Source organism: Protopterus annectens, chromosome 11.part0 (assembly GCF_019279795.1).
Source record: "Protopterus annectens isolate FY-2018-M chromosome 11.part0, PAN1.0, whole genome shotgun sequence".
In the NCBI taxonomy this organism is placed as follows: Eukaryota; Metazoa; Chordata; order Ceratodontiformes; family Protopteridae; genus Protopterus; species Protopterus annectens.
In genome coordinates this window covers 760450112-760476264 of record NC_056745.1, presented here as the reverse complement: position 1 = coordinate 760476264, position 26153 = coordinate 760450112, and the positions used below count along the sequence as shown (strand labels likewise).

General features: G+C 39.8%; 1 protein-coding gene across 1 annotated transcript in view; it reads left to right on the top strand.

Moving 5' to 3' along the window:
* The window catches only part of TMTC1 (transmembrane O-mannosyltransferase targeting cadherins 1), a 2511834-nt gene that overhangs the window by 1833153 nt on the left and 652528 nt on the right, over nt 1-26153 (top strand). Inside the window, exon 9 of the mRNA XM_044087246.1 lies at nt 3654-3821. Within this exon, the coding sequence (XP_043943181.1) occupies nt 3654-3821 (168 nt within the window). The remainder of the gene's footprint in view (nt 1-3653; nt 3822-26153) is intronic.

Genomic DNA, 26153 nt, shown 5'->3' with positions numbered 1-26153 from the left:
CATAGTGAAAGAAAATGTTAAGCAATGTGTCAGGTTTCCCTAACAAACACACAGAAGCTGCACCTGATTGGGTTAGGTAAATGGCAGGGGTTTCCCCAAACAAACACACAGAAGCTTCACCTGATTGGGTTAGGTAAATGTCAGGGTCCAATGAAGGAGAGCATAATGTCACGAATACTAAACAGATCACAAAACAGTGGAAGGGCAGCTGAGGAAGAGCAAAGAGGAATAACAAGCTGCGATACATGAATTTTAAAAAGGGTGACTGGTGAGTTAAAGTTGAAGCAAGAAGGTGGAACTGTGGGCAGTTGTAGGAAATAGATATAGGGCAAAAACAAAAAAATACCCTAAATGATATAAGTTGTGCAAAAAGAGAATACGGATCAAGGACAATGAATCGAGGAGCAAGAGTGGGGATAAGGAAGGTTAGCTCACAGAAGAAGGCAAATAATGGCAATCTGATGAAGAAAGAAGATCCAGCATTTGTTCTTGGATAGGAAAGTGAGGGAAGCTCTGTCTGAATCCAGACTGGATTGTGTAGAGAAATGATTGTATATGTAATGTTGTCATTTTGTTTTATTATATTGTTATTTTCCCTTTTCAATAATGCTATCTGGAGTAGACCAACTGTTACTCCTCAGTAAACCATGAATTGTGCATAAAGTCCAGGGAAGGCTGCTTATTTTTTTCTGTTAACTGACACAATCATATCTGGAATAGAGGGCTCCCGTAGAAGGGGAGGTGGTACATGTGCCATTTCCGACTCTGTGACATATTCTTCAGAAAAGCAGTTATAATTGAACAGTGGGGGTCAGGCATGTGTGAGGCAAATTACCTGAGAAAGGCATTTGTCCAATAGGGTTTAGGGTCATTAGCCTTTGCAGCTTGTGCTTTTATAAACCACTGTAAATGTTAGCCCTTTTCATGAAGAATCTGATTCTTGAATGAGTAATGTCAGGATATATGAAAAGAAACAGAATACCTGATAAAATAATTTTACTCAGAGATAAAACTCTGGCTCTTTGACCTCACAACTTTTAAATAGAATAAAAACATGCACCAGGAGCATTGGATCCATTCATAAAGCTAAATAGACAAAACACCAAATGACATTGCACCAAAGAAAAAATGATGAAGCACAAAAAAGATGAGATTGTGGTACAGTGGGGGAAGGGAATTTACCCTATATAATAACTGGGGCCACCCTGCCCCCCCCCCACATATAGAATATCTGCTGAGTTTTGGGGCGTTTTTATGTTTCTCTGTTTCAGCCATTCAGCTATATGAACATATTCCCCAGGAGCATACAGTTATCCTGTTCTCTATGGTCTTTGTTGACCTATAGAGAATTTTTAAGGTCCTGTTGAAATTACAGATTTAAATCTGACATTTTAGAAACAACTAGAGAACTTTTAACAGTTATTTTTTGTTTTCAAAAAAGGCTATGATGGAGTTGATATACACATTATACTGCAGATCATGTTCTAAATCATGGATCGGCCTTATTCATGACCCATATTGTTAGAAACACCAAAGGTAATGGGTCTTTAGAAAGTTAAACCTTCTGTTTTGTTACTGAATATGTTTGTTCCAAGCAATTAATCAGTGCTGTTAATCAGTTTTAATATATGTTAATACACACATTCAATATTAAGTCAAAATGTTCTGGCCCATTTTATTGTTACTTTCCCTAAGGGTAAGGCCACTTTGTAAGGCTCCAAATAGAAATCAGACCTGATTTTGCTGAGGATGGAGGTAATTACCCCTTGCGGACTGTTAGTGACTGAAATAACAAGCAAATTAATGACAGAACTACTCATTTACCTGTGATTAAAGGAAAGTTTGCTACTTTGGTAAAGCCTTTATAGGTGAAACAGAGAAAATGTATTAAACTCACATGCCATTGTAGAATTATCAGAAAGAATGCCATTTACAGTCCTGTGGAAGAGTATTGTTTGTGTCCGAATTCATCATATGCTGCTTTATGTGCTGTTGTTTTATTTTGTATTACTAATATTGGCAGATTTGAGAAAGATAATAAGTCTGTGTTAAGAAAAAAGGAGACTTGAATTTTGCCTTGTTGCACACAGCTTCATTAACTGTGGAATGAAAGGGAATAGTAATCTTTAAAGTAACATGGATTACTGATTAACGTAAAATTATTAACTAATACTAAAACTATGAATGCTGTCATGTAGGAACATGAATCTACTTCTGACAATTAAAGTAAGTGCAATAACCATTTTTTCAGAATGCTATTGTGTTTGTCAGGCCATTTTAATTCATGACAAATGTTTACAAATAGTCAATGTTTTACTGATCCATATTTCAAAGTCGTGAAGACCTATGGAGAATTTGCAGCCTTTTATTTAAATCCATCTCAAAAATCAGTAGAGAAGATTTGAATTGTTTTTTTTTCTTTTGATTCTGTTCTTATGATTGCTTCCTCTATCCCCCTTTCCTATAATCATTAGTATTTTACCCAGCTTGGAGAAGACTACTTTCATCTCCCTTAATAAGAAATAACTTGGAATCATACCTGTTTGGGATTGTCTGGGATGTGGTGAAGAACTCCTCTGTAATAATTGCATTTGGACATGTTTTTATTTATTTATTTATTTACATTTGTTGACCGGGAAAATCCGAGTGGACACAGGTCCTTTTTCAGTGGAGGCCCGGGGAGAAAAGCTCCACAATAAAAACAACAATTAATTACAAGTTACAAGAAGTAAAGGTAGGTTTTGTTTAACAATAGTAGTAAGCCGTTATAGTTCAAAATTAAATTAAGTATTTAGTTAAATGGTACAACACTAATATCATTGGTGCCATAAAGACTAGCAAGTATTTCAATAGCTGAGCTAGCAGCTATTACCCTTAAATAACAGTGGCTAAGATTACAGCTGAGATATAAGTTTACAAGCAATGAATTTGGCTGCAATCTGAGGTAGTTAGAGGGGTGGAAGAAAGGGATTAGAGAGGTTGGGGTAGATATGTTAGAGAGGTTTGTTACAGGAGCATGTCCAGTGCTCTTTTAGATGAAATTTTAGAGCAGCTTTGACATTAGTGCGTGATGACACAGATGTTATAGTGTGAGGAAGGGTATGCCATAATTTTGCTATGGAGTAGGAGAAGAGAGCTTCTCCAGCAGAGTTCCCGGTTTTAGTTACCTGTAATTGATTTTTGTTACTGGAGCATAATGGTCTGGTTGTATGATAGGGTTGGAGTAGATTTTGGAGGGAGGGAAGATAGGTTGGAGTAGATTTTGGAGGGAGGGAACTTTTAGAGGGTGATTTAGTAGTTTGTGGGCGAGTGAGAGTTGGTACCATTGAAGGAGGTGAGGGAGTTCTAGCCAGCCTAGTTCAGTAAGTGAGGTGCAGTAGTGGCTATGGTAGTTTGCGCCAGTGGCAAACCTTGCTGTTTTGTTGTAGCAAGCTTCATGTTTACCTAACTCACTTTCACTTCACTTCATTTCATTTCACTTTAATGTTCTTCAGAAATTTGAACAAAATTATTTTGAACCATCATAAATGTGCTATAACATTTATGAGGGAAAATGTAGTTTTTAAATATGTTAAACAGTTATAAAAGAACACAGTGATTAAATAGAACGCTGTTTATTAATGTTGCTTTGTTAATTTTGTGTTTGTTTTCAGCATGGGTTATTGCATCCTTGTGGTTCATGGTTTAAACAAACTTTGCTCATTAGTGGGTAGATGTGGAGTCACAGCAGTCACCGTTTCTACCTTCATACTCCTGTTGCTGTTTTCATGGAAGACTGTGGAGCAGAATAAGGTCTGGTTATCTCGGGAGTCTCTTTTCAGGTAAGCAGCGATTAGTTCAACTGATATTTTTTCATGACCTTCACTGATTACTTGCTATAATAGAAGTCAAGTATTTAATTTTTAATATAGATGTTTGCCAAGGTCAGAGTACTGCATGGATTTACTGAAGAGTATTTCATAGGAATTTTAGCTGGATGGAAAGTGGAGATGCTGAAATTAACTGATGTATGTGATACCTAAAATGAATAGACTACCTTAGGTGTACCTTTTGATGTGGCTTTATATAGTTTTAAGTGGAATGCAATACATAGCAGCAGACAAAAGTTCTATAAAGTATCTATAAAATTTGAATATACCTTTAAATTTATTTCCACCTATTTGATGAATACGTGCTAAACATATACTTACAGTTATATGTACATATAAGCATATGTAATAAAGATCTGCCTCCTGGGAACTTTGTGCCTTTTTTAAGTAAAATTTTCCTCAGTGTTTTGATTGACAGAATGGCACGTTTGAACTGAAAGACTGGCTCTGACTGAACAAACATTTAGGGTGCCCTGGTATCTGGAGTGGTTAAGAATTATATACTGAGTTTGTCAGTTAGGTGATTGGATTCATATGGAGGGCCACTGTTGTTTCCCTGATTCTTCAACAAATCTGCTGGTGTTTTTCCAGAAGCTTTTTTTAATTTACTAAGAATATTAGGTGCTTCAATTTTGGTAAATTTTTCATTACTGTCTGCTTTCATTTTAGATGGGCATTTGTTTCCAAACATCTCAAGAGTGCATAATCATTGTGATTGTCTTGATGTACTCTACTTTGCCCAGATCTGATTTTTATGTGAATATGTTGCTTAAACTGAGTTAATACCCTTTGCAGAATTATTTCCTGAGTTGGACTATAGTTTCTGGGGCATATAAATCAGTACCCTCTGGGAATTTTCTTCCAAAGTGTTCCTACACCACTAGATGTAAAGTATTAGGAGAGATATTCATACAGCCATGCAAAATCATGCGTACTTAACCTCTAGGTTGAGAAATTATATGCAGTTTCTGACCTTGACAGTATAGGAGTGGAAGCTAGATTTTGACTAATGCATTTTCAGGATGTCATATTTATGGGAATGATCACTGGGTAATGCTGACAGTGTTAACCATATGTCTAATGTGATGTTGATCTCTGGTAAGTAAGCATGCAATCTACACTGGTAGAGGAACCGCTCCTCAGACCACCCTGATATACTAAAACAATCTCAGTAGGTGATTTATACTGATAGAAGTCTGCCTCACTGTTACAGCCAAAGCTATCCAACCTTTACTCAGATGGCTACATTGCAGTTCCTGCTCAACTCGGACATTCCTTTCCCCCTCTGATCTCCCACCCTAAACTTACTCACGTTTTGAACATGTGAATGTTTCAGATGTACTTTCCCTTACTTAACATCACAGCCTGTAATAAGGCACAGATAGATAGTGATGCAGAAGACAGGGTAATAACACATAGTAATTGTGTGAAAACATTAGTTCATCCACACTCACGGGTATTATGCTTTAGGATTACAGTTTCTTATGCTTGCTGTACTTCATTCGGTTCTCCTCTACTGGAGTTTCTGTTTTCTCAGAATTGTCTGTCACTCATGTTAGACTAGTGCATATTGTATCACTGTGCCCTCTCATGACAGATTTATTAGCATGAAAAGAATGAACAAAAAATAAACATTTTCGTAAAATTATGTAGTGGGTGGTATAAGTGGGCAAACAACAGCAAATCCGTGTTGGTTTTGGAGGCTAAAGTACAAAGTAGTAGGAATGCAGATTCATGTTCATATGAAGTTAAAGACAACTTTAAGTATAGAATACCACAGTTATAACAAGTGGCCATGCTATACTGTAGCAACACCAGCTTGTGTGAAAGGTGTTTTAAAGCTTCTTATTAGTCAGAGTGCATGCAGAAGATGACAAAAGGAATGGACATGCATAAAAGTGCATAAAAAGTGATGTTTTTTGCAACTGATTTGAGTCATTACGTGTCTCTGATGTATCACTTCATTGATATTCAGTGTTAAACTCTTAGCCTAGAGGGTTTCTCTGTATTTATAAGTGTTAGTCACATATCTTTGAATTTATTACTGCTCAATATCCGAGTTGTTTGGCTTCTGTTACATACCTACAATCAACTGCATTACTAGCTGAGTTAAGTACAAACTTGCAGTGTTAAAGATTGTACTGCCTTTTATTTTTCTGTCTATTTAATTGTTTCATTGAATATTGTGGTCTGCGTCTCTCTGTAGTTAAATATTTTTCTATTTAATTATTTCATAGAATACTGTGGCCTCTCTCTGTCTCTGCAGTTAGTTTCCTGCCCACCCTCCATGTTCTTGTTTTGGTATTAATCTTGGTGGCTTTGGAATTGCCCGCCCCTCATGTAAATTTGTGTTTGAACACTCCTCCTGGGTCTATCTCATTTTCTCACTCAACTGAGTACAGTGAGATCATATTTTGACTTCAGGCACTCCTACCAGTCCCATCTGTTCAGCTCTGTCCCAGCTCTATTCCAGTCTAGTGTCACTAGCTTATTCAATCTGATACAGAGAGAACATTTGTGAAGGCCAAGCCACTTAGGTCCTTAATTTTGAATTATCTTCTGTTTCTCCTTTCTCTCTTTCTACTTTCCAAAAAAAATTTTTTCTAAGCTTGTTTCCTGCCTTTACTGTAACTAGTCTAGTCCAAATACAGATTTGCTGTATCCAGGACTGTTTGTAAGCTTCTGAGCCCCCCCAAGCCTTTCTGTGTTGGAGGGAAGCCTTCTAGCTTATCAGTGGGAGTGGTAAGCACTAGGTAGCCTATATGCCACAAGAGTGGTTTCTGGCCCAGAAATTGTAGTTTATTGGCCGTTTGAGCAGTTTTTTCATCTCTTTCAACCTTCTGGTTTAAAAGCCCACGTTTGCGCTTGTTTCCTACCTTTCCTGTAACTAGTCTAGTCCAGATACAGATTTGCTATATCCAGGACTGCTTGTAAGTTTCTGAGCCCCCCAAGCCTTTCTGTGTTGGAGGGAAGCATTCTAGCTTATCAGTGGGAGTGGTAAGCACTCGGTAGCTTATCTACCACAAGATCCTATTCATGCTCAGCACTTATTTAGAACGTGTTGTTAGCACTAAATAAGCTACATTTACTACAGCACTCAACCTTCCTCTTTACCTAGAGGAAAACAGTTTTTGTACTTACTTTCCTCACTTAGAGAAAAACAGTTCTTATACTCACTTTCCTCACTTGTCTGAAGGCATTATCCCATCCCTCTGGAAAGTATCCCATATCATTCCTCTTCATAAGGGGGGTAGCACTAACGAACTTTCCAACTTCCATCCCATAGCCCTACTTTCTCCTTTAGCTAAAATCATGGAAAGATGTGTCCATCAGCAATTGCTTGACCATCTTCTCCAAAATAATCTTCTAGCAGATTGCCAACACAGTTTTAGACCTTATCACAGCACAACTACTGCTCTCTTATCATTCACAGACCATATTAATAAAAATCGTAATAACAACTTGCTGTCCTCAGCTCTTTTTAGACCTCTCTAAGGCCTTTGATATGGTTAACCATAAACACTTACTAAACATCCTTGAATCCCTGGCATTAGACTCCCAAGCAATCCAGTGGTTTAATTCCTACTTAGAAAATAGACAGCAAGCAGTTCTTTGGGACAATCACATATCCTCTCTGCTTCCCATCAAAATCGGAGTCCCACAAGGTTCCATTCTTGGACCACTCCTCTTTCCTATCTTTATTAATGATCTAAATAAATCCCTTCCACAAACCATCTGCATTCAATATGCAGATGACTCAACATTGATATGTTCAAAATCTTCCCCAGCTGAGCTTCAGACTACTACCCAAAATGTTTTTACAGCTGCTGAAAATTGGTTCTATCAATATTGTCACCTACTTAATCCCAAAAAAACTAAATTATTACTATTTACACCTACACAGAAATCCTCTACTTTTGACTTCAATATAACATCTAATGGAACAATAATATCCCCTGAGCCTACTACCAAACTACTAGGTGTCACATTAGATCATAATCTGAACTTCGATTATCATATTAACTTAACCATCAAGTCAGTCAATAGAAAACTCGGATCTCTTTATAGGCTTAAACCCTTCCTCGCTGCTTCAGCGAGAGCTACCATTGCTCAGACACACCTGCTATCTACCCTTCTCTATGCCTCACCTATTTTTACAAACCTATCTAAATCTAATCTCAATAAACTAGCAACTTCATACAACAATATTGCCAGATTTGCCACAGGAGCCCCTTTTCGTACCCACCATTGCATTAATCTTAAACAACTTGTTTGGCTGGAGCTACATAATCAGCTACTGCTACAGCAACTTAGCATCTCCCACAAAATCTTCTTTCAACCTTCTAATACTACCATACTCTGTACTCTTATTAGCCCTTATAAAAACCTCTCTTCATTGTGCTCAGCTACTAAGCTCCTAGCAGCCTATCATAAATCCCACAACAAAGCTGAGGACTGTTTGTTCTCCAACTCAATTGGACCTATTTGGAACAAGCTTCTAAGTGAACTTACAACACTTGCCTCTACACCCACTTTCAAAAACCATCTAAAACTCTTCCTTAAATCCCAATGGCTCTGTCCTTCTACCAACCCTGACTGAAACTTTTATTGTCTCCAGTCACTCACCTGATGTTCATCGTGCATACAGCTGCAGTCATAACAGATGGGTTCTCCTGCCGTCAGGCGGGTCCTCGGTCAGCCGAATTCCAAAGTCTAGGTCCGGCGTCGGTTGTTGTCACTTCTTCCCTGACGTCAGTGCGACAGGGGTATAAAAGAACCAGCCGACACCATTTTCTTCAGTCTTTCTTGCTGCACGGTGCCTGAAGCAGAAGCAGTTCGCTAGTGCCGGTCGGCCAGCTCCTGAAATTACGAAAATTTTGCAACCAAAGTCTTCTTGAAAGCTAAGTACCCCATTGGGGAAACTTTTCTGCCTCAGACCGATGTCAGACAAAGTTAATAATTGTATTTCATGTGGGAAGCAAATACCGCATAAGGATTTTCATTCCCTCTGCATTCCTTGCTTAGGCCCAGACCACGACGTCTCGGTCTGTCGTTTTTGTGCTACATTCAACAAACGCACCATTAAGCGTCGGGCGGAGTTCGCCCAGCACTATTTTGGCAAAAAATTTAACTATATTATGTCGTCGGATACTCCGACTCCAGTTTTGTCTAAAAAATGCAAAGATAAGGACCGACTCACGAGGTCCACGGCCTCTACTGACACCACGCCAAAGCCGACTACAGGTGGTCCGGTTCTCAGCAAGGCACCTACGCAGCCCCTGCCTACCGACGACACTTCATTGGTGGTGTCTTCTGTGCCCGAAGTCGCAGGCTCCTCGGCCCACACCCTGACTACAGTTACCGAAGCCACTCTTGGTAGTGAAACTCAAAATGTAGACAGGTCTGCCTCCTCTCAAGGTGTCTTCAGACCTTCCTCTTCTTTTTCCATCAAGGCTTTCACTAAGTCTAAAGCAGCCATGCATTCTAAGAGACCAGCTACACAGGGCCCTTCTCCAGGCCCCATGCCTAAAAAACAGATGATTAAAATGGCTGAGGATTTAATTACTCTTATCAGGGCTTCTCAACCCCCCCCCGGACAAAATGCCCAGAGTGGAGGAAGAATCCCCCTCCTCTGACCAGGCCTCCATTATTTCAGAGCACTCGGATGAACAGGAACAGTCTTACTCCCCTTTTGAAGATTCTGATGCAGAGGAGTCCATTCCCTCTGCCCCCCCCCCCCTGAGGATTACTCATTTGGGGAAACCTTGCATACCTTAAGGGAACACTTCCACTGGGAAGGCCAAGAGTATTCAGATTCCAAGAAAAGGCTTAGGGATTTTCTCTTGCTATCTCAGCACAGGCCTCTGGCTATGCCTCCTGTCTTAGACATACTAGATGATGTGTATTCGGAGGCCTGCCTTAACCCGGATTCTTTACCTCTAGCCCCAGTCAAGCCAGACAGGTACTACCGGGTTCCTGACTCACACCAATTTCTATACAAAAGCCATGCGGCTGACCCAGAAACTATCTCACAGGGCCCCAAGGGAATTAAGTCCTCCACTGCTAAAAATCCATTACCTTCCGAGAGAGATTCCAGATCTTTAGAAAGGTGGGGAAAAAAGGTATACACCTCGGCCACCTTAACCATGAGGGCATTAAACTGCCAGTTCCATATGTTAAAGTACCAACAGTTTCTGTTATCACAGTTGAGAAGCAAAATGTCACAACCTGAACAACCAGACTTGAAGGAGTTGCAGGATTTGATGCATAGTGCAGAACAAGTGGGTAAACATACCTTGTAGTGTGGTTTTGATGCTCTAGAGGCCTCATGTAGAGCTGCTGTTACAGGATCAGTCATACATAGACATGTCTGGCTCAAGGAGCAAACCTTACCAGATCATGTCAAAGCTAAATTACTAGATGCCCCTCTACAAAAGGATGTATTATTTGGTGTTAAAGCTGAGGAGGTATTAAAGAAAATGGAAGAAAAAGCAAAATCAATGCAAACAGTGAAAGATTTTCTACAGGTACAGCCTCCACGTTTCAGTAGAAATTGGCCTTCCAAAAATTGGTCCTTTCCAGCCATGGACAGACCCCAAAGAGGTACATACAGGCACCTGAGAGGCAGAGGGCAATCTCAAGGATCGTTTAGAGGCAGACAATGGCAAGCTCCTACACAAAGATGTGGTGAGGATAGTTCGCAGCCATTCAGAAAGCAAGCCTAATGACTTTCCCCTTTGCATGCCAAGCAATGTTCAAATGGCAGCACCCTTAGGTGGAAAACTGGCATTATTTTCGAAAAATTGGCATATTGTCACAAAAGACAAATGGATCCTGGACATTATAAACAGAGGCTACATATTCCATTTTCACACCCTTCCAAAAATGAGAGGCATGCCAAACCTGCCACACAATCAAAGGGCAGAGGCACAAAGACAAATTTCAGATCTCATGGACATGAAAGCTATTCAAGAGGTACCTACTCAAGAACAAGGTCAAGGTTTTTATTCCAGGCTATTCCTGGTACCAAGGAAGGGAAAAGATTGGAGACCTATTTTGGACCTATCCATCCTAAACACATTTTTACTCGTACCAAAATTCAAGATGCTCACATTACAGCAGCTTCTTCCCATGCTGGGCAAGGAGTCTTGGCTGGTAACATTGGACCTCAAGGAGGCATACCTGCATGTCCCAATCAGACAAAATTGCAGAAGATACCTCAGATTTCTTGCAGGTTCAACCCATTATCAATTCTCTGCATTGCCCTTTGGCTTATCTACTGCGCCCAGAGTATTCACAAAATGCCTGGCATCAGTAATTGCCTACTGCAGACTTCAAGGGATACAAATATACCCATATTTGGACGACTGCCTGATCCAAGCGGACAGCAAGCACATACATCTGAAACATCTGGCTTTTGTAATAATGTTGTTGAATTCTCTGGGATACACAGTCAACAAAAAGAAATCAAGGCTAATACCCTCTCAGAAAATAATTTTCCTGGGTGCCAACTTGGACACAAACACCCAGATGGCCTACCTCACGCCAGAGAAACAGGGGCAACTAACTCAATACTTCAGAAAACTAGCAAATTTCACCAGGCTGACTGCAAGGAAAATCCTGCAGGCTCTGGGATTCATGGCATCTTGCATCCTACTAATCCCATGTGCAAAGCTGCATATGAGGAAACTTCAATGGTACCTGAAAAACCTATGGTCTCAACACAGCCACAGTTTGGAAGCAATAATACTACTAATTCCATGTCTTCAAAAGGAATTTCTGTGGTGGGCTCAAGCATGCCAAACAAACACAGGTCTCCCATTCTGCAAGCCTCAAGCAAATCAAGTCATCACAACAGATGCCTCAAACTACGCCTGGGGGGCGCACATGACAGATCGGAGCATTCAGGGCAAATGGTCCCAAAAAGAAAAGCACCTTCACATCAATCAAAAGGAAATGCTAGCAGTAATAAAGGCTATTATAGCTTTCAAAGACCTTCTGCATCCAGGTCAACTTTTGATAAGGACAGACAACACCACAGTAATGTGGTACATAAACAAACAGGGAGGAACCCATTCATACCCCCTATGCAGGCTGGCCATGTCACTTTGGAACATGGCTCTGGAATTACAAATCGAACTCCAAGTGCAGTACTTGCCAGGCAAGGAAAACACACTGGCAGACAACCTAAGCAGAAATATGACAGATCCACATGAATGGAAGTTGCATCCTAAAGTTTTTACAGAGATAATACAAGCATGGGGAAGGCCAGACATAGATCTCTTTGCCTCCCACAAAAATCACCAATTGACAAAATTCTGCTCAAGGACTTTTCATCCACAGGCCTGGAGAGTGGACGCTCTCTCTTTCAGTTGGACAACAATGACAGTTTATGCCTTTCCGCCTCTTTCTTTGCTGCCCAAAGTTCTATTAAAAACCAGAGCAGACAGACCAAAGATGATTCTCATTGCTCCAGACTGGCCAAGACAGCACTGGTACCCACTCCTGAGGAGCCTGACGCATTCCCCACCATGGACCCTACCTCTAATGCCTGTTCTTCTGACTCAGCACAGCTTCAAAACTCTTCACAGTCTGCTGAAAACACTCAATCTGGCCTCATGGAAGATTCCTTAACATCACAACAGATCCTACTCTCCAAGGAGGTGCAGGATGTCATTTTGGAGGCCAGAAGGCCGTCTACTAGAAAAGCTTACTCCGCAAAATGGAAACGGTTTTGTGCCTGGAATGAGAAAAAGGGCCAGAATCCTGGAAAACTGAATTTACCTCAAATATTACAGTATCTAGCTGAGCTGCTAAGCAGTGGACTTTCATTTTCCTCCATCAAAATCCATGCCTCAGCCATTTCTGCAGAATACAACACTGATCCACCTTTATTCTCTCACCCCCTCTTAAGACAGTTCCTCAGAGGGGCTAAGAATATAAAACCCCCAAGCAAACAACCAATACCTGCTTGGGACCTCAATTTCATTCTCAAAAAGCTGACCTTGCCTCCTTTTGAGCCAGATGCCTCAACAGATTTGCAATATTTGTCCTGGAAAACCGCTTTCCTTCTGGCTATCACCTCAGCTCGCAGGGTATCGGAACTACAAGCCCTCATGGCTGTGCAGCCTTTTATCATCTTCCATCAGGACAGAGTTTCCTTACGAGCCAACCCATCCTTTATGCCAAAGGTGGTATCCAGGGTAGCTTTGAATCAGGCTATCCACTTACCTACCTTTTACCCTAATCCTCAAAACAAAGGGGAGAGACTACTACATTCCTTGGACATCCACAGAGCTGCGTTATTATTTGGACAGAACAAAGCCTTTCAGAAAACCAGAACAGCTCTCTGTGTCCTATGCTATAGGAGCTCAAGGGAAGCCAATTTCCAAACAGACAATCTCAAAATGGATAGCCCACTGCATACGCTTTTGTTACTCTTTTCATGGTAAAACTGTACCTGCAGGCATCAGATCTCACTCCACAAGGGCCACAGCTACCTCTGCAGCTTTCCTCAGAGGAGTTCCTACCAAAGATATTTTGGAAGCAGCCACTTGGAGTTCTGTGCATACCTTCTCCAAGCACTACCACCTACCATTATACTCCAAAACTAGAGCAGGCTTTGCCGCTGCAGTCTTGCAGGGCATCCTGGCTCTTCCAAGTTCCACCTAGTGCCTACCACCCCTTTCTTAGCTTTGGGATTCTACCCATCTGTTATGACTGCAGCTGTATGCACGATGAACATAGTACAGTTTTGTACCTACCATAAATGTAGATGTTCGAGTGCTAATACAGCTGCAGTCCAGGTTTCCCTCCCTCCTTCCCCTCTTGGGACAGGCCTATTGGCTAACACCTCCTCATACAACCTGATTGGGGTATTCATTTATGGTGTATTTGCTTGCAACTACTGTATTTTGATTATATTGCATTGCTTTATTACATAAATTTATGTATTGCCTTCCTTCTGGGGGCACCTGACATCTGGGGCAAGAAAAACTGAAGAAAATGGCGTCGGCTGGTTCTTTTATATCCCTGTCGCACTGACGTCAGGGAAGAAGCGACGACAACCGACACCGGACCTAGACTTTGGAATTCGGCCGACCGAGGACCCGCCTGACAGCAGGAGACCCCATCTGTTATGACTGCAGCTGTATTAGCACTCAAACATCTACATTTATGGTAGGTACAAAACTGTACTTTCTTTTGACCTCAACTTCTTCACCACGTTACTTTAGTACTAGCTTATTACTTTAACTTCATCAACTCCACTGAACTACTAAAAAAAAAAAAAAAAAAAAAAAAAAAACACAGTAATATTCTTATATTCAATGATAGTTCTCCTTGTAATTCTTTCAACACGTTATATCCTGTGATATCAGGACTCCAAATGCTTTATATCTCTAGTTGTATTCCTTTGTTTATAATTTCTCCACCTGATGTATTTTTTGTTGTCTGTCCTACTAGCATTGCTTTTGAAGTGCTTAGTATCTGGTACAAGTTTCTTGTCTTTTTTTCTATGTTGTGGAGCTTTTCTCCCTGGGCCTCTACTGAAAATGGACATGTATCCAGCTAGACTAGCCTGGTCAACAAATGTAAAATAAATAATAAATAAAATAAATAACCCAAGCACTCAGATCACTCCACAAAAAGTATAAATATGACTCTGTCATTGTCCATGTTGGTGTGAATGACCTGAGACATACCTCCCTGGACTACATGAAAAGAGACATGGAAGAGCTCTCCGATCTTGTAGCCCAGGCAGGTATGACCCTAGCCCTGAGTAGCATTTTGCCATAGCCCAGAATGATACCGCAGTACAAGGACAAAACGATTGACTTCAACAATTGGCTAAGCTTCTGGTGTCATTCCAAAGGGATCCAGTATCTGTCTGCCTGGGACGACATGGTCGACAGACCATGATGCTTTGCCAGAGATGGCCTGCACCTGTCACCCCTGGGATTCTAGATACTGGCTAAGGGTCTTGCTGCCCCAATAGTGCCTTTTTTAGGCAAGATTCAAATGACAAATTCACCACCGTAACAAGAAAAGGCAAGCAAAAACTGAGGGTAATGCTACTCAATGCTAGAAGTCTAAATCTCAAAATGCACTCACGCAAGGCACTCCTTAAAATGGAGAACATAGATATCTGTGCAGTGACTGAGACCTGGTTCAAGGCTCTAGAGAACACCCCTGGATTACCAGGCTATAACTCATACCACAGTTTTCGGCCATCTAACCTGGACCAGAACATCAAAGGCGGAGGTGTGTCCATATCCATTAAGGATATCCACACCTCCAGGCTAGTTGCGCAGCATAATGTATCCAAGATTATCCAAGTGCAACTAACTCTGGGCAAAAGTGCAATCCAAAGTGTAGCTTGCTACAGATCCCCCACCAAGCCCCAGGATGCCCACTCCTCTTTTCTTGATATACTGGACAATATTAGGATTCAACCAAACACCCTAATAATGGGCGATCTCAACTACCCCACCATTAACTGGGAAAACTACTCATGTACCAACTCCTTCGCTCAACGCTTTCTGGAATTCGTAAATTCCAATGCCCTAGATCAACTTATCCACACCCCCACCAGGGGTAACAATATCCTAGACCTAGTCATGACCAACATGAGTGACCGGTGTTCCACACCTGAAGTCAACTCCTCGTTGGTCAGATCCAACTATAAGCTAATCACCCTAGATATCTGCATCCCGCCCCCACCCACCATTAAGGAAACCACGGTAAAATGTTTCTCCAAAGCCAACTTCATACTTCTTAAGACAAAAGTGGTGAACTTCATGACACTCATGCAGATGGACAATACAGTTAGGACTGCTGAATCCTACACAAATGCACTTTATAAGCACTTACATGAGTGCCTGGATCATGCTATCCCAAATAGAACCAAGATGCTATCCTCAAAAAAAGGAAGCCAATCAGGTGGTCCCCTGCCATAAACAAACTCTACAACAGAAGGAAGAAACTGTTGCAAAAGAGAGTAAAATCCCATGAGTGGAGGAGCTCCCTGGTCAGCCTCAGTAAGAAAAGTTGAAATCCCTTATAAGATCCTCCAAAGCTAGCTATGAAAACAAAATCACCACTGATTCTAAGGACAACCACAAAGCATTCTATAGCTATGTCAAGAATCTCAGTGACAACACCCAGATCTGCTCTGAGTTACAACACAACGGCATGAAAATTACAGAACAAACTGATATTGCCAACATCCTGGCAGAGAGGTTCAGTGCTAACATTACCCCCCTCTCACCCCCTAAAGAGCCCACATCTATACAGGAAGAATGCAGAGTCCCTGTAATCACATCTATGCAGGTAAAAGCTGCACTCTCTAAAACCAAAAACACAGCAGCCATGGGATCAGACAACATCCTAGGCTGTGTTTTACACAAACTTCAGAACGAACTGGCTCCCCACCTAAGCACCATGCTCAATCATAGCCTCACGTAGGCTTTGTGTCCACTGCAACAGTTATCCCACTCCACAAAGGGGGAGCCACCACTGATCCTGGGAACTATCGCCCTATTAGCCTGATGAGCCTGGTCTGCAAGGCCATGGAACGTAAAATCATGGAACTCATAAACAAAGTCATTGGTAACCTGCAAACTCTGGACCCCACCCAGTTCAGGTTTGTGAAAGGCAGATCATGCCTTCTGAACCTGATCGACTTCTTTGAGGCAGTCACCAAAGCCGTAGATGAGGGTAAGGTGGTTCACACAGCCTATCTTGACTTGGCCAAGGCTTTCGACACCATCTCCTATTCTGGAATTATAGCTAAACTCACTAAACTAGGTATAAATCCCTATGTCACAAGATGGGTTGCCAACTGGCTCACTGACAGAACCCACACTGTAAAAGTTGCAGACTCCAAATCTGACTTCATACCAGTGACAAGTGTAGTACCACAGGGTTCAGTCCTGGGGCCACTCCTGTTTGGTATCTTCTTCTCTGAAATACAGGCTAACACAGAAGGCCTCTGGCTAATGAAGCTCGCAGATGACTGCAAACTAGGAGACATAGTCAAGTCCCCAAATGATGTGGACATCCTACAGAAGGGCCTCACTGAGACAGATGCCTGGTGTCAGAGGCATGGCGTCAAGCTCAGTGCCAAAAAGTGCATTGTCATCCCCTTTGCTAAAAACTCTGTACCCATGAACTACCACATAAACGGCGGTTTACTTAACGCCGAATGTGTGATAAGAGACCTTGGGACCCAGGTGGACAATAGTCTCTCCTTTGATAATCACATTGCCACAGTAGTCAGGCAATCCTTCTATGTGGCACACCTCATCACAAAAGGGTTCTCATCCAGGAAAAAATAGGTCATTGTTCCCCTCTACTCAGCACTCATTAGACCCATTATAGAGTACAATGCCCCTTTTGGAATGTACCTCACAAGGCATCTGCAGCAGCTGAAAAGGCCACAGAAGTACCTCACAAAGAGGATTACTGGCCTCAAACAGATGCCCTGCACTGACCGTCTCAAAAAACTCCAGCTTTACTCTGTAGCATTTCGCTTACTTCGAGGAGATCTCAGCCTAACATATAAAGCTATGTTAAACCCAGACCTGTTGGACATGCTGCACCTAAAGAAATCCCATTCCCTCTGAGCTCACACTCTAGGGACCTAAATGTTGTCACCACAATAAACAGGACATGCTGGAGGGGATAGATTCCTGTCCCAAAGACTTCCTGTACTCTGGAACAAGCTACCCATCTATGTCAAGCAATGTTCCTCATTAGCATTCTTCAAGAAAAAGCTTGATGATTGGATCAGAATTAAGAAATACACCCCAGGATCACTTCTGTGGCTCTGCTCGACAGTGGCACAAGAAATGAACTTTCTTGCATGGTGTAAGCCAGGGAACCTTGTTTGCTAGGCTTACTTAGGCCCTTGGGCCAATAGCCTAGTACCTACCTATGAACCTATTACTGTTATTAACTAGACACTATTTAAGGTTGAAAGTAGTGTATCTGTGTTGGGTGTGTGTGTGTGTGTGTGTGTGTGTGTGTGTGTGTGTGTGTGTGTGTGTGTGTGTGTGCTGTGAAAGTGCTACAGGTGCAAATATATTATGAGATGACTATTGATGGTTTGTAATAGGCGCATTTTAATTACTATGCATGCACTGTACTGAGCTCAAGAATCATAGTCTGTTCATTCTTTACAACTACTTTGCAAAAGAAGTAAAATTATAGGTAGGCTGAATGCTAGACAGAGCAGCTGTAAATGCCCAGTGATTTTGTCCACTCCCACCAAAAATCTAGTGAAGGAAAACAAATATATTTACCAGTCTTGTCATATTAGATATTTTAGTGGTGAAGTGGTTAATGTCACTGTCTCACACTAGTTGATTGAGTAGCTCAGTTTTCACTTGAGGTGGCTTCTGTTTGGCATCTGCATATCCTTCCTGTGGTTAGAGGTGTTCCTGTGCCAGAGTTCAAATGGCAGTCCTGTAAGTTACCCTTAGGTGTGTATGTCATATGAGACAGTCTTAAGTGTGTATGTCATGTGGGAGAGCATGAATGTGTGTGCTTTGCGAGTTGGCATCTTATTCAGGACTGGTTCCTCTACTTTGCATCCTGGGAGTGTTGGCTCCTCCTCTCCATGACGTGGAGGCAGATTAAGTTGATCATAAAGAAAGAATTAGAACAATATGAATTTTTTTTTTTTTTTTTTAGTAAAAATACTTTCTAGTATCTCTCTATGCTGATGAGGTAGGAGGTAGTTTATTTATAATATAGTTCTAGCTTTTTAGGTATAAAGCTTCAGTTGTCATCTGAAAGGTAAAATTGATGTTATCCAACTTGTCCCTAAAACGTGACTGCCAAAATTCACAGCAAGCATAATACAGCTCTATTAATCAAAATGTAGTAAATTCATTCCTTTATTTTGTTAGAAGTTGATGGAATAAAGTTTTTTTTTGTATTTTTTATTATTTTATTGCCTCTTTCATCACCTGCTTTAGCTATTTTGGTTGCATTTTGCAATAGATTCTGTTGTTCTTGGGGAAGGAAAATATATGAATGTCAAAAATGAGAATGTTCTTGTAAGATGTCAAATGATTTGATAGCATTTTTTATACCTTTATTAAATGATCATGTAAGACATAGGCATACATACGTTAATAGAAAAGAAAAGAAACCTTATTAACATTTTTTCATTTTGGTAATTATAATTTCATAGATGAATCATAAGAGCTGAATGTCTCTGGTTATGATTCATTGTTAACACTTGAGCTGGTAGTAAATACAAGGACACATGATAATATAAAGCTGTAGCTTATGGCTAATTTTTGGATGTTGAGTGTTCCTCAGTGTAAGAATTATAATGCATTGAATTCTCAGAAATCTAAAATCTGTCTTTAACAGTGATATCAAAGTATCACTGCTGAAGTCATGTTACTAAATATGGTTAAAACTTGCATTTAAACATTTGAATGTTGGAGTGTGTAAAATGGTTCCTAATATTGCTGATGTCCAGATTCATTTGTAACAAGTATGCAGGGGTAATCATTTATGAAACTCATATAAACATAAGGATAACTTTTACTGTGAGAATTTATACTGTTTTGGTAATGGGTGTTACAGTCAACACTGCTTTTTATTTATGACATTTGGTAATGGACTGCCACATGTAGTGTTATATTACAGTTGTGGATGTGGTTGTGGTTGTGGTACTGTTTCAGACTTTTTTAAAAAGATTAAAAATTACTGTATAGTTATGATAGTCATACCATTTTGTTAAGGTCAACATTATATTTAATGATCATGATGATGCATAACTTGATGAATTGCAGATTTATCAGCAATAGTCACTTGAAGTGAGGCAGGACACATGTCCTGGGAGTCATCAGGTATGTCTGAGTTAAGTCCTGGGAAACACAGTAGTCTGATGTCTACACTGACCCCCAGAAATAGTATTGATTAGACCACTGATTAATAATTGACTGGGAAACACCAGTTTTCCATGGTATACTATCTACTGTGTGAATTTGCCATGTATCTTTCAGTAGCAACACCTCATGGAAAAAAATAATGTACAAGACCATCTCTGGTGGTATAGATGTCTCAGGCAACTTGAGTTTCTTTAGAAGCCTGATGGATCTGGCCAAAGAGTATGAAACGGAGTGGCCACTGCTGACTCACCCACATAACTCTCAACTTCTTAGCGCAAGAAATCTGGACAAAGCCTGACATAATGGGGGAACAAAAGTCCAAAAATAGGGACACATTTTAAATATTGCTCTTTTAAACTTACTAAAGTTACTAGAATAATAGGATTTGCGTAAGCATGCATTTTTCTAAAGAATATGAAGTCTGAAACTCAAATATGTGTCATTATTTAGTGACTTCAGTCCTTAGATCATCCCAGCTATTTGTCACAAAACACATTTTTTATGAGGAACAAACTCAAAATATGAGGCAAAAATCTGGGCATTCTGCGAAAATCTGTACAGTTGAGAGGTATGCTCACCCATCTTGTGAGTAGGAAGACAGCTATAACTCATTACTTGGGTGACGCCTATTGAGAGCACTAGGTGTTGCACCCATGGAGTATGAGTAAATATGCAAATGAACAGTTTCTGCCATTGTTTATATGCAGATAGCCAAGTGAGCAGCTCATACCTTCAGTCAAAGGCATACAGTGGAGTGAGACATGCTGTGAAGGAGGTGGTGCTCTACAAATAAAGGTGCAGACTGCCCCACAGAACTAACAAGCTGGCTCAGACTCTACCACCTGACTTTTTCTGTTGAAGGAAAAAATGGGTTGATCCAGGCTACCTGGCTAGGAAATAATAAATGGGCCAGCTAGGAGCTGGGAGAGGAATCATTGGGCCAGTTATGCAGAGGGGGAATAAGTTTGCAAAATGTAGATAAATGTTTGGGTTAATTTATTCTGACATTGAAATAAATGTTGACTTTCTTCCAATATGTGGCCTAGTAGGATAGAAAAAGCAAACTGTAACTAGACAAAAGAGTAAGAACATGCAGCTGTTGGAACAATAGAAGGTGTACTGTGATTCTTTTCAGAGTTTTGAACTGCATTTGCTGATTTATACAAAATGAGATTACTATACATTCCTGCCGAGCTGTACAAAGTATTCTGTGCAGTCTAATTCAGCTGAATTGTGAACAAAGGATGTTGATGCACTGAACAACGTTACAAGGGTTTAAAGTTTCCTGTACTGCTGTTCTATTCACTCAGTGCAAAAGTCTTTTCCATACAGAAGAATTTTCCTATCCTGCTACATACATGAAGGAAACATAGGCTTCTGACCCATTTTTTCTGTTTTTTCCAAAAGCAATATAGTTTAAAAACTGAATGAACATGGGAATTTAATTGCAATGTTCGTCCATCTTTTCTGTGTTCGATCAATCCTTTATGGGCACAAAATAATGGGTCTATATCACTTTGTCAAACAAACTATTTATCAAATACCTCTTCATTGAACTTTATTCAGCAACTCTTAAACCATCGAACACTTGTTTTACTGAATTTTTTTCCAGGGAAAAAATTAGTTGGCCAACCTAGCGAACATCACAGAACCTACAAAATATAAAATCCACCCAAATGGGGTGCTGCACCCCACACTCCCCCACTAACTAAATATACCAACTCTGAGATCGCACTACAGTGAGGAAAAGGACAAGCTTCCAGTGATGGCTAACTAGTTTTCATTCATGGAAAAAAAATTTGCTAAAATGAGCGTTCGATGGATTAAGATTCACTGAATAAAGTTTGATGAAGAAGTATTCAATAAATAGTTTGTTCAACAAACTGATAGGGACCCCAATAGAACAGCATAGATTGTTTTGTAACATGCTGAAGAAAAAACATGACCAACACAAAACATCATTTAAAGATGGGAAATACCCTGTAAATTTGAATTCATGCACATTTCTTCTGTAGTGATGCCTTTCAGCATATTGTAACAATTATTGCATACAATTATTGTGTGGCAGGGTTACAGATGCATTTAATCAGTTGTTTTTTCCTTTGGTTGTTTTTTTTTTGTTTGTTTGTTTTGCTTTTTCTACTTCTGTCAAATGGGTATGGGCCAGTGTAATCCTTGTTCTACTCTGAGGTTATTTGCTAGTTGTACAGCAGGGAGCAACTGGATCTTCCCAGACACTAGATGTTTTGAGCTTCAATCAAAAGAATATTTCCTGTTAGAACCAGCTATACCACCACAATGTCCTTCATCAGGATTGCATCTGAGTAAAGTTACTAGTATCAATTCTTAATGCAGAATAAGATAATAAGATAAGATAAGCAGAAAAGGATAAACATGCATTGTCATCATTTTTCTGCTTTTTCTCTAAAGCAGGATATGTCATTCTTACTGAGATGCTGCATTTTCAAAGTGAATGGAACTGCTGACTTAGCATATCTAAAATCGCCTAATGATTACCATCTTCATTTATATACTCCATCTTTTTATACACTTGGTACAGGACAGATGCATATTGGCCTCTGGGAACTAATTTCTACATCTCTCATTCCTCTGTAATCTTCTGCATATGTTGTCTGATGATTCTCTTACTACTTTTTGATAGTCCCAAACATTCCCAGAGCTAGTTTTCTCTAAATGTCCTGTATACCTAAATAAGGTAATAAGGTCTCATAATAAATAACTGTAAGAGACACTATAGAAGATCAGATATTTTAGTCCTTCATAACAAGTTACATTTTCACATCCATGGATACCCTTGGTATATATCCACTGTACTCTTTACAATTTACTCATGCTTGTTTTCTTATAAGGCTTCCATATTGTTATTCTATACTCTAGTTTTGGTCTAATGTAACTTACAAACAGTGATTTCATCATTTCTGATTTCCTGGACTTTGCAAATGTTGTGTACACCCTATAGTTCTAGAACTATTATTAACCAATTGGTTGATATGTTTTAAAAAAAAGAACTCATAGTAGGATTTACCCATATACCAAGGCCTTTAACTAAAGCCACAGTTTCAATCAGTGTGCTGTATTAAACATTCGCCTTTGAAACTCTCCCAAATCTGATATGCTTAGTTTTTAATGTATTAATCAGCAGGTCTATATCAGATAATCGAAGTTTCAGAACTTTGAATACCATATGGTCGACACCATATGATCGAAGAACTGAAACTTTGAATACCTGATAACAAAAAGAAAAAAAGAAAAAAAACAAAAGTAACTGTTTTAAGCAGGGGGACAAGCCCCCCTGAACCCACAACGTGGGAGGCAGCGCCCCACCCCCCGCTACTTAAATATACCAATTCCGAGATCGCACTTTAATGGAATATGGTGCGGTAAGGGAAGATTTCCCTTTGTCCCTTTCCTACACTGTAGCGTGATCTCGGAGTTGGTATATTTAAGTACCGGGGGGGAGGGGTGCTGAAACCCTTTTCCTTCAGTTTGCTTTTTTTCTTTTTTTCTTTTTTTTTTTTTATTGTTTGATGTTTTGCAACTTCGATCACTAGTGTTCAATGTCTAGTGATTCGAAGTTGTAAAACTTCGACAATTTAATATAGAACCTTATCAGCATATTATTCTCCTGTGACCAGGTGGCCAGTTTAGTCAAGTTCTTTTGCACACTTGCCCAATCTAAAACACATGTAATCAGTTTACCCAATTTCAGATTATCTGCATACAGACTGTAGAACACATCAGACAAAAAGATACATCTGAAAGATACAATCTAGACAAGTATGGGCGTAGGACATGACCCTGTGAGACACCCTGGTTGTAACCTAGAATTTTACCTGCCAAGTTACTATATGATACTTGTCAAGTCCTACTTGTAAGCTATGCAGCTATCTTATCAGGATTACATCGATACCTACTTGTTCTAATTTATTTCTGTATGACCCTTATCAAATGCTGAAGCTAAGTCTGTATAAATTACATAATTTCTCAATCACACTGGTAAAACTTTGGAATAAGTCGCCTTTAAGTATTAGACTATAGACATGCTGGTAATTTAACACAGTATCATAATATTGCTTTAGATAATTGAAAGAGATACTGATTTTCTCTATAAAACCAGGCCCTACATTTTGAATTGCTACATGGGCCTTAACACAGCTTTATGAAGATATGAAACTACCTGCATATAAATCTCCATTTGTATCTCATTAGGACTTTGCACTAAAAGAAGACATCTTTGTACTGCTGCAGTGCAGAACCTAGAATGTGTGTGTTTTAAATAAGTATATACATAAATATATATATATATATATTATATATATTTTATATACATATATATATATATATATATGTCCATGTGAATATCTCAACATTTGCAAATGTGAACTGATAGAACGTTGAAACCCCAATGCCAGTGTCAGAAATGTTGGCTGATATCAGTAACCAGGAAACTCACAGTGCGTGATCACAGTACAGCAGGGATTGGGGAATTAGACCCTTTCCTATTATAGTGTGATCTCAGGGCAAATATATAATTAGCAAGGGGGTGACTCAACTGAGAAATGTGACTTGACCATAATGAGAGGTAGCTGTAAAAAAATGTAAGCTTTATGTGACATAAGTTATCCTCTGGACAAACAAGGGTCACTGCATAGCATCAAGGCTGGACACAATCTAGCAGTAACTTACTGCATTTTCACAATGTACTTGTACCTCTGTTTTTGACTTAATAGTTGGTCTTTAGGATTGAGTTAATAGTTTGATGAAGCAGTTGTTGCAAGACATATCACAGTTAATTGTTTTCTTTTTTTTTTTCACATAATTTTTAGTGATTTTTCATAAATACAAATGCAACAAAAATGTTAAACAATATAAACAAATCATAATTATATACAATGTCCATAACAGAAGTAACTTTGTCAATACATTAACATTTTATCTAACGATTTTTTAAGTTTTAACCAAGCTAGTTTTTTATGTCATTCCTGTAGTTCTTAAAGTTATAATCATTAATTCTCTAATACAAACTATTTTGGCCAGTGATATAAATTCCACAAAAGGTGTAATTTTCTTACTTTTACAGTTTGAGGTAATGGTTTACCTGCTATTGCAAGGAGGGACCAGAGGAGGCGCACTTGTGTACTTGGAACATACACTGGGATCAGAGCATTAAATAATAACAATGAGTCAGTGACTTCACATTTATCCAACCACAGCGCTTTAATAAAGAATTTGAATTTCAACCAAAAGGGCATTACAGTATCACATTTTATAAACATATGTACCCAGTCTGCATATACTGCTTCTTCACATCTCCAACATAATGATGTCTCATTACCTGATATTAATGTTATTTTTTGGGGTGTGAAAAAATCTTCTGTGAATAAATTTCCATGTGTAAATTTTCCAAAAGGAAGATGATGTAGTATTGCTGATTGATTTAAGTATTACTGATTTCTCTTTTTCTGAAAAGCTGGATTTATTAATTTTTTTCTGCATAGATCCATAGGGACTCACCTGGAGCTGGTAAATCCATTCGCAATGTCCTATATAACCTTGACACTGATAGTCCATCATTTGTGCATAGTGTGTTGATTTCACAAAAAAGTGTTCGAATTTTGGGTCTAGGTGTGGATTTCACTATTTAATTTATTTTAAACTCATTAACTATATACTCTCTAAAAGTGTGTATGTTTAGCCAGTTGTTTTTGATTTAGGATTTTATGTCATTCAAAGGGGATCCGGTGTCTGTCAGCCTGGGATGACGTGCTCGACAAGCCTCGTTGCTTCGCAAGAGACGGCTTGTACCTGTCACGCCTAGGCTTTCAAATACTGGCCAATGCTCTTGCTGCCCCCATAGTGCCTTTTTTAGTCAAGGCTCAAAAGTCAAACCCACCTCCATAAACAGCACAAATAAAAAATGAGGGTTATGCTACTCAACGCCAGAAGTTTAAATCTCAAAATGCAGGCACTCGAAGCACTCCTCAGTATGGAGAACGTCGACATCTGTGCAGTAACTGAAACCTGGTTCAAGGCTCCACAGAGCACCCCAGCACTACCGGGCTACTACTCATACCACACATTTCGGCCACAGAACATGGACCGAAACACAAAAGGAGGGGGTGTATCCATATTCATCAAGGATACCTACACATCCAGTTTAGTGGCACAGCATGATACTTCCGAGATCATCCATGTGCAACTAACATCAGGCAAATCTGCAGTGCAAATTGTGGCCTGTAACAGATCACCCTCCATGACCCAGGACCACCACTCCGCCTTTCTGGAGACACTGGAAAACATGAAGGTCCTACCAAACACCCTGATATTGGGCGATTTCAATTTCCCTACCGTT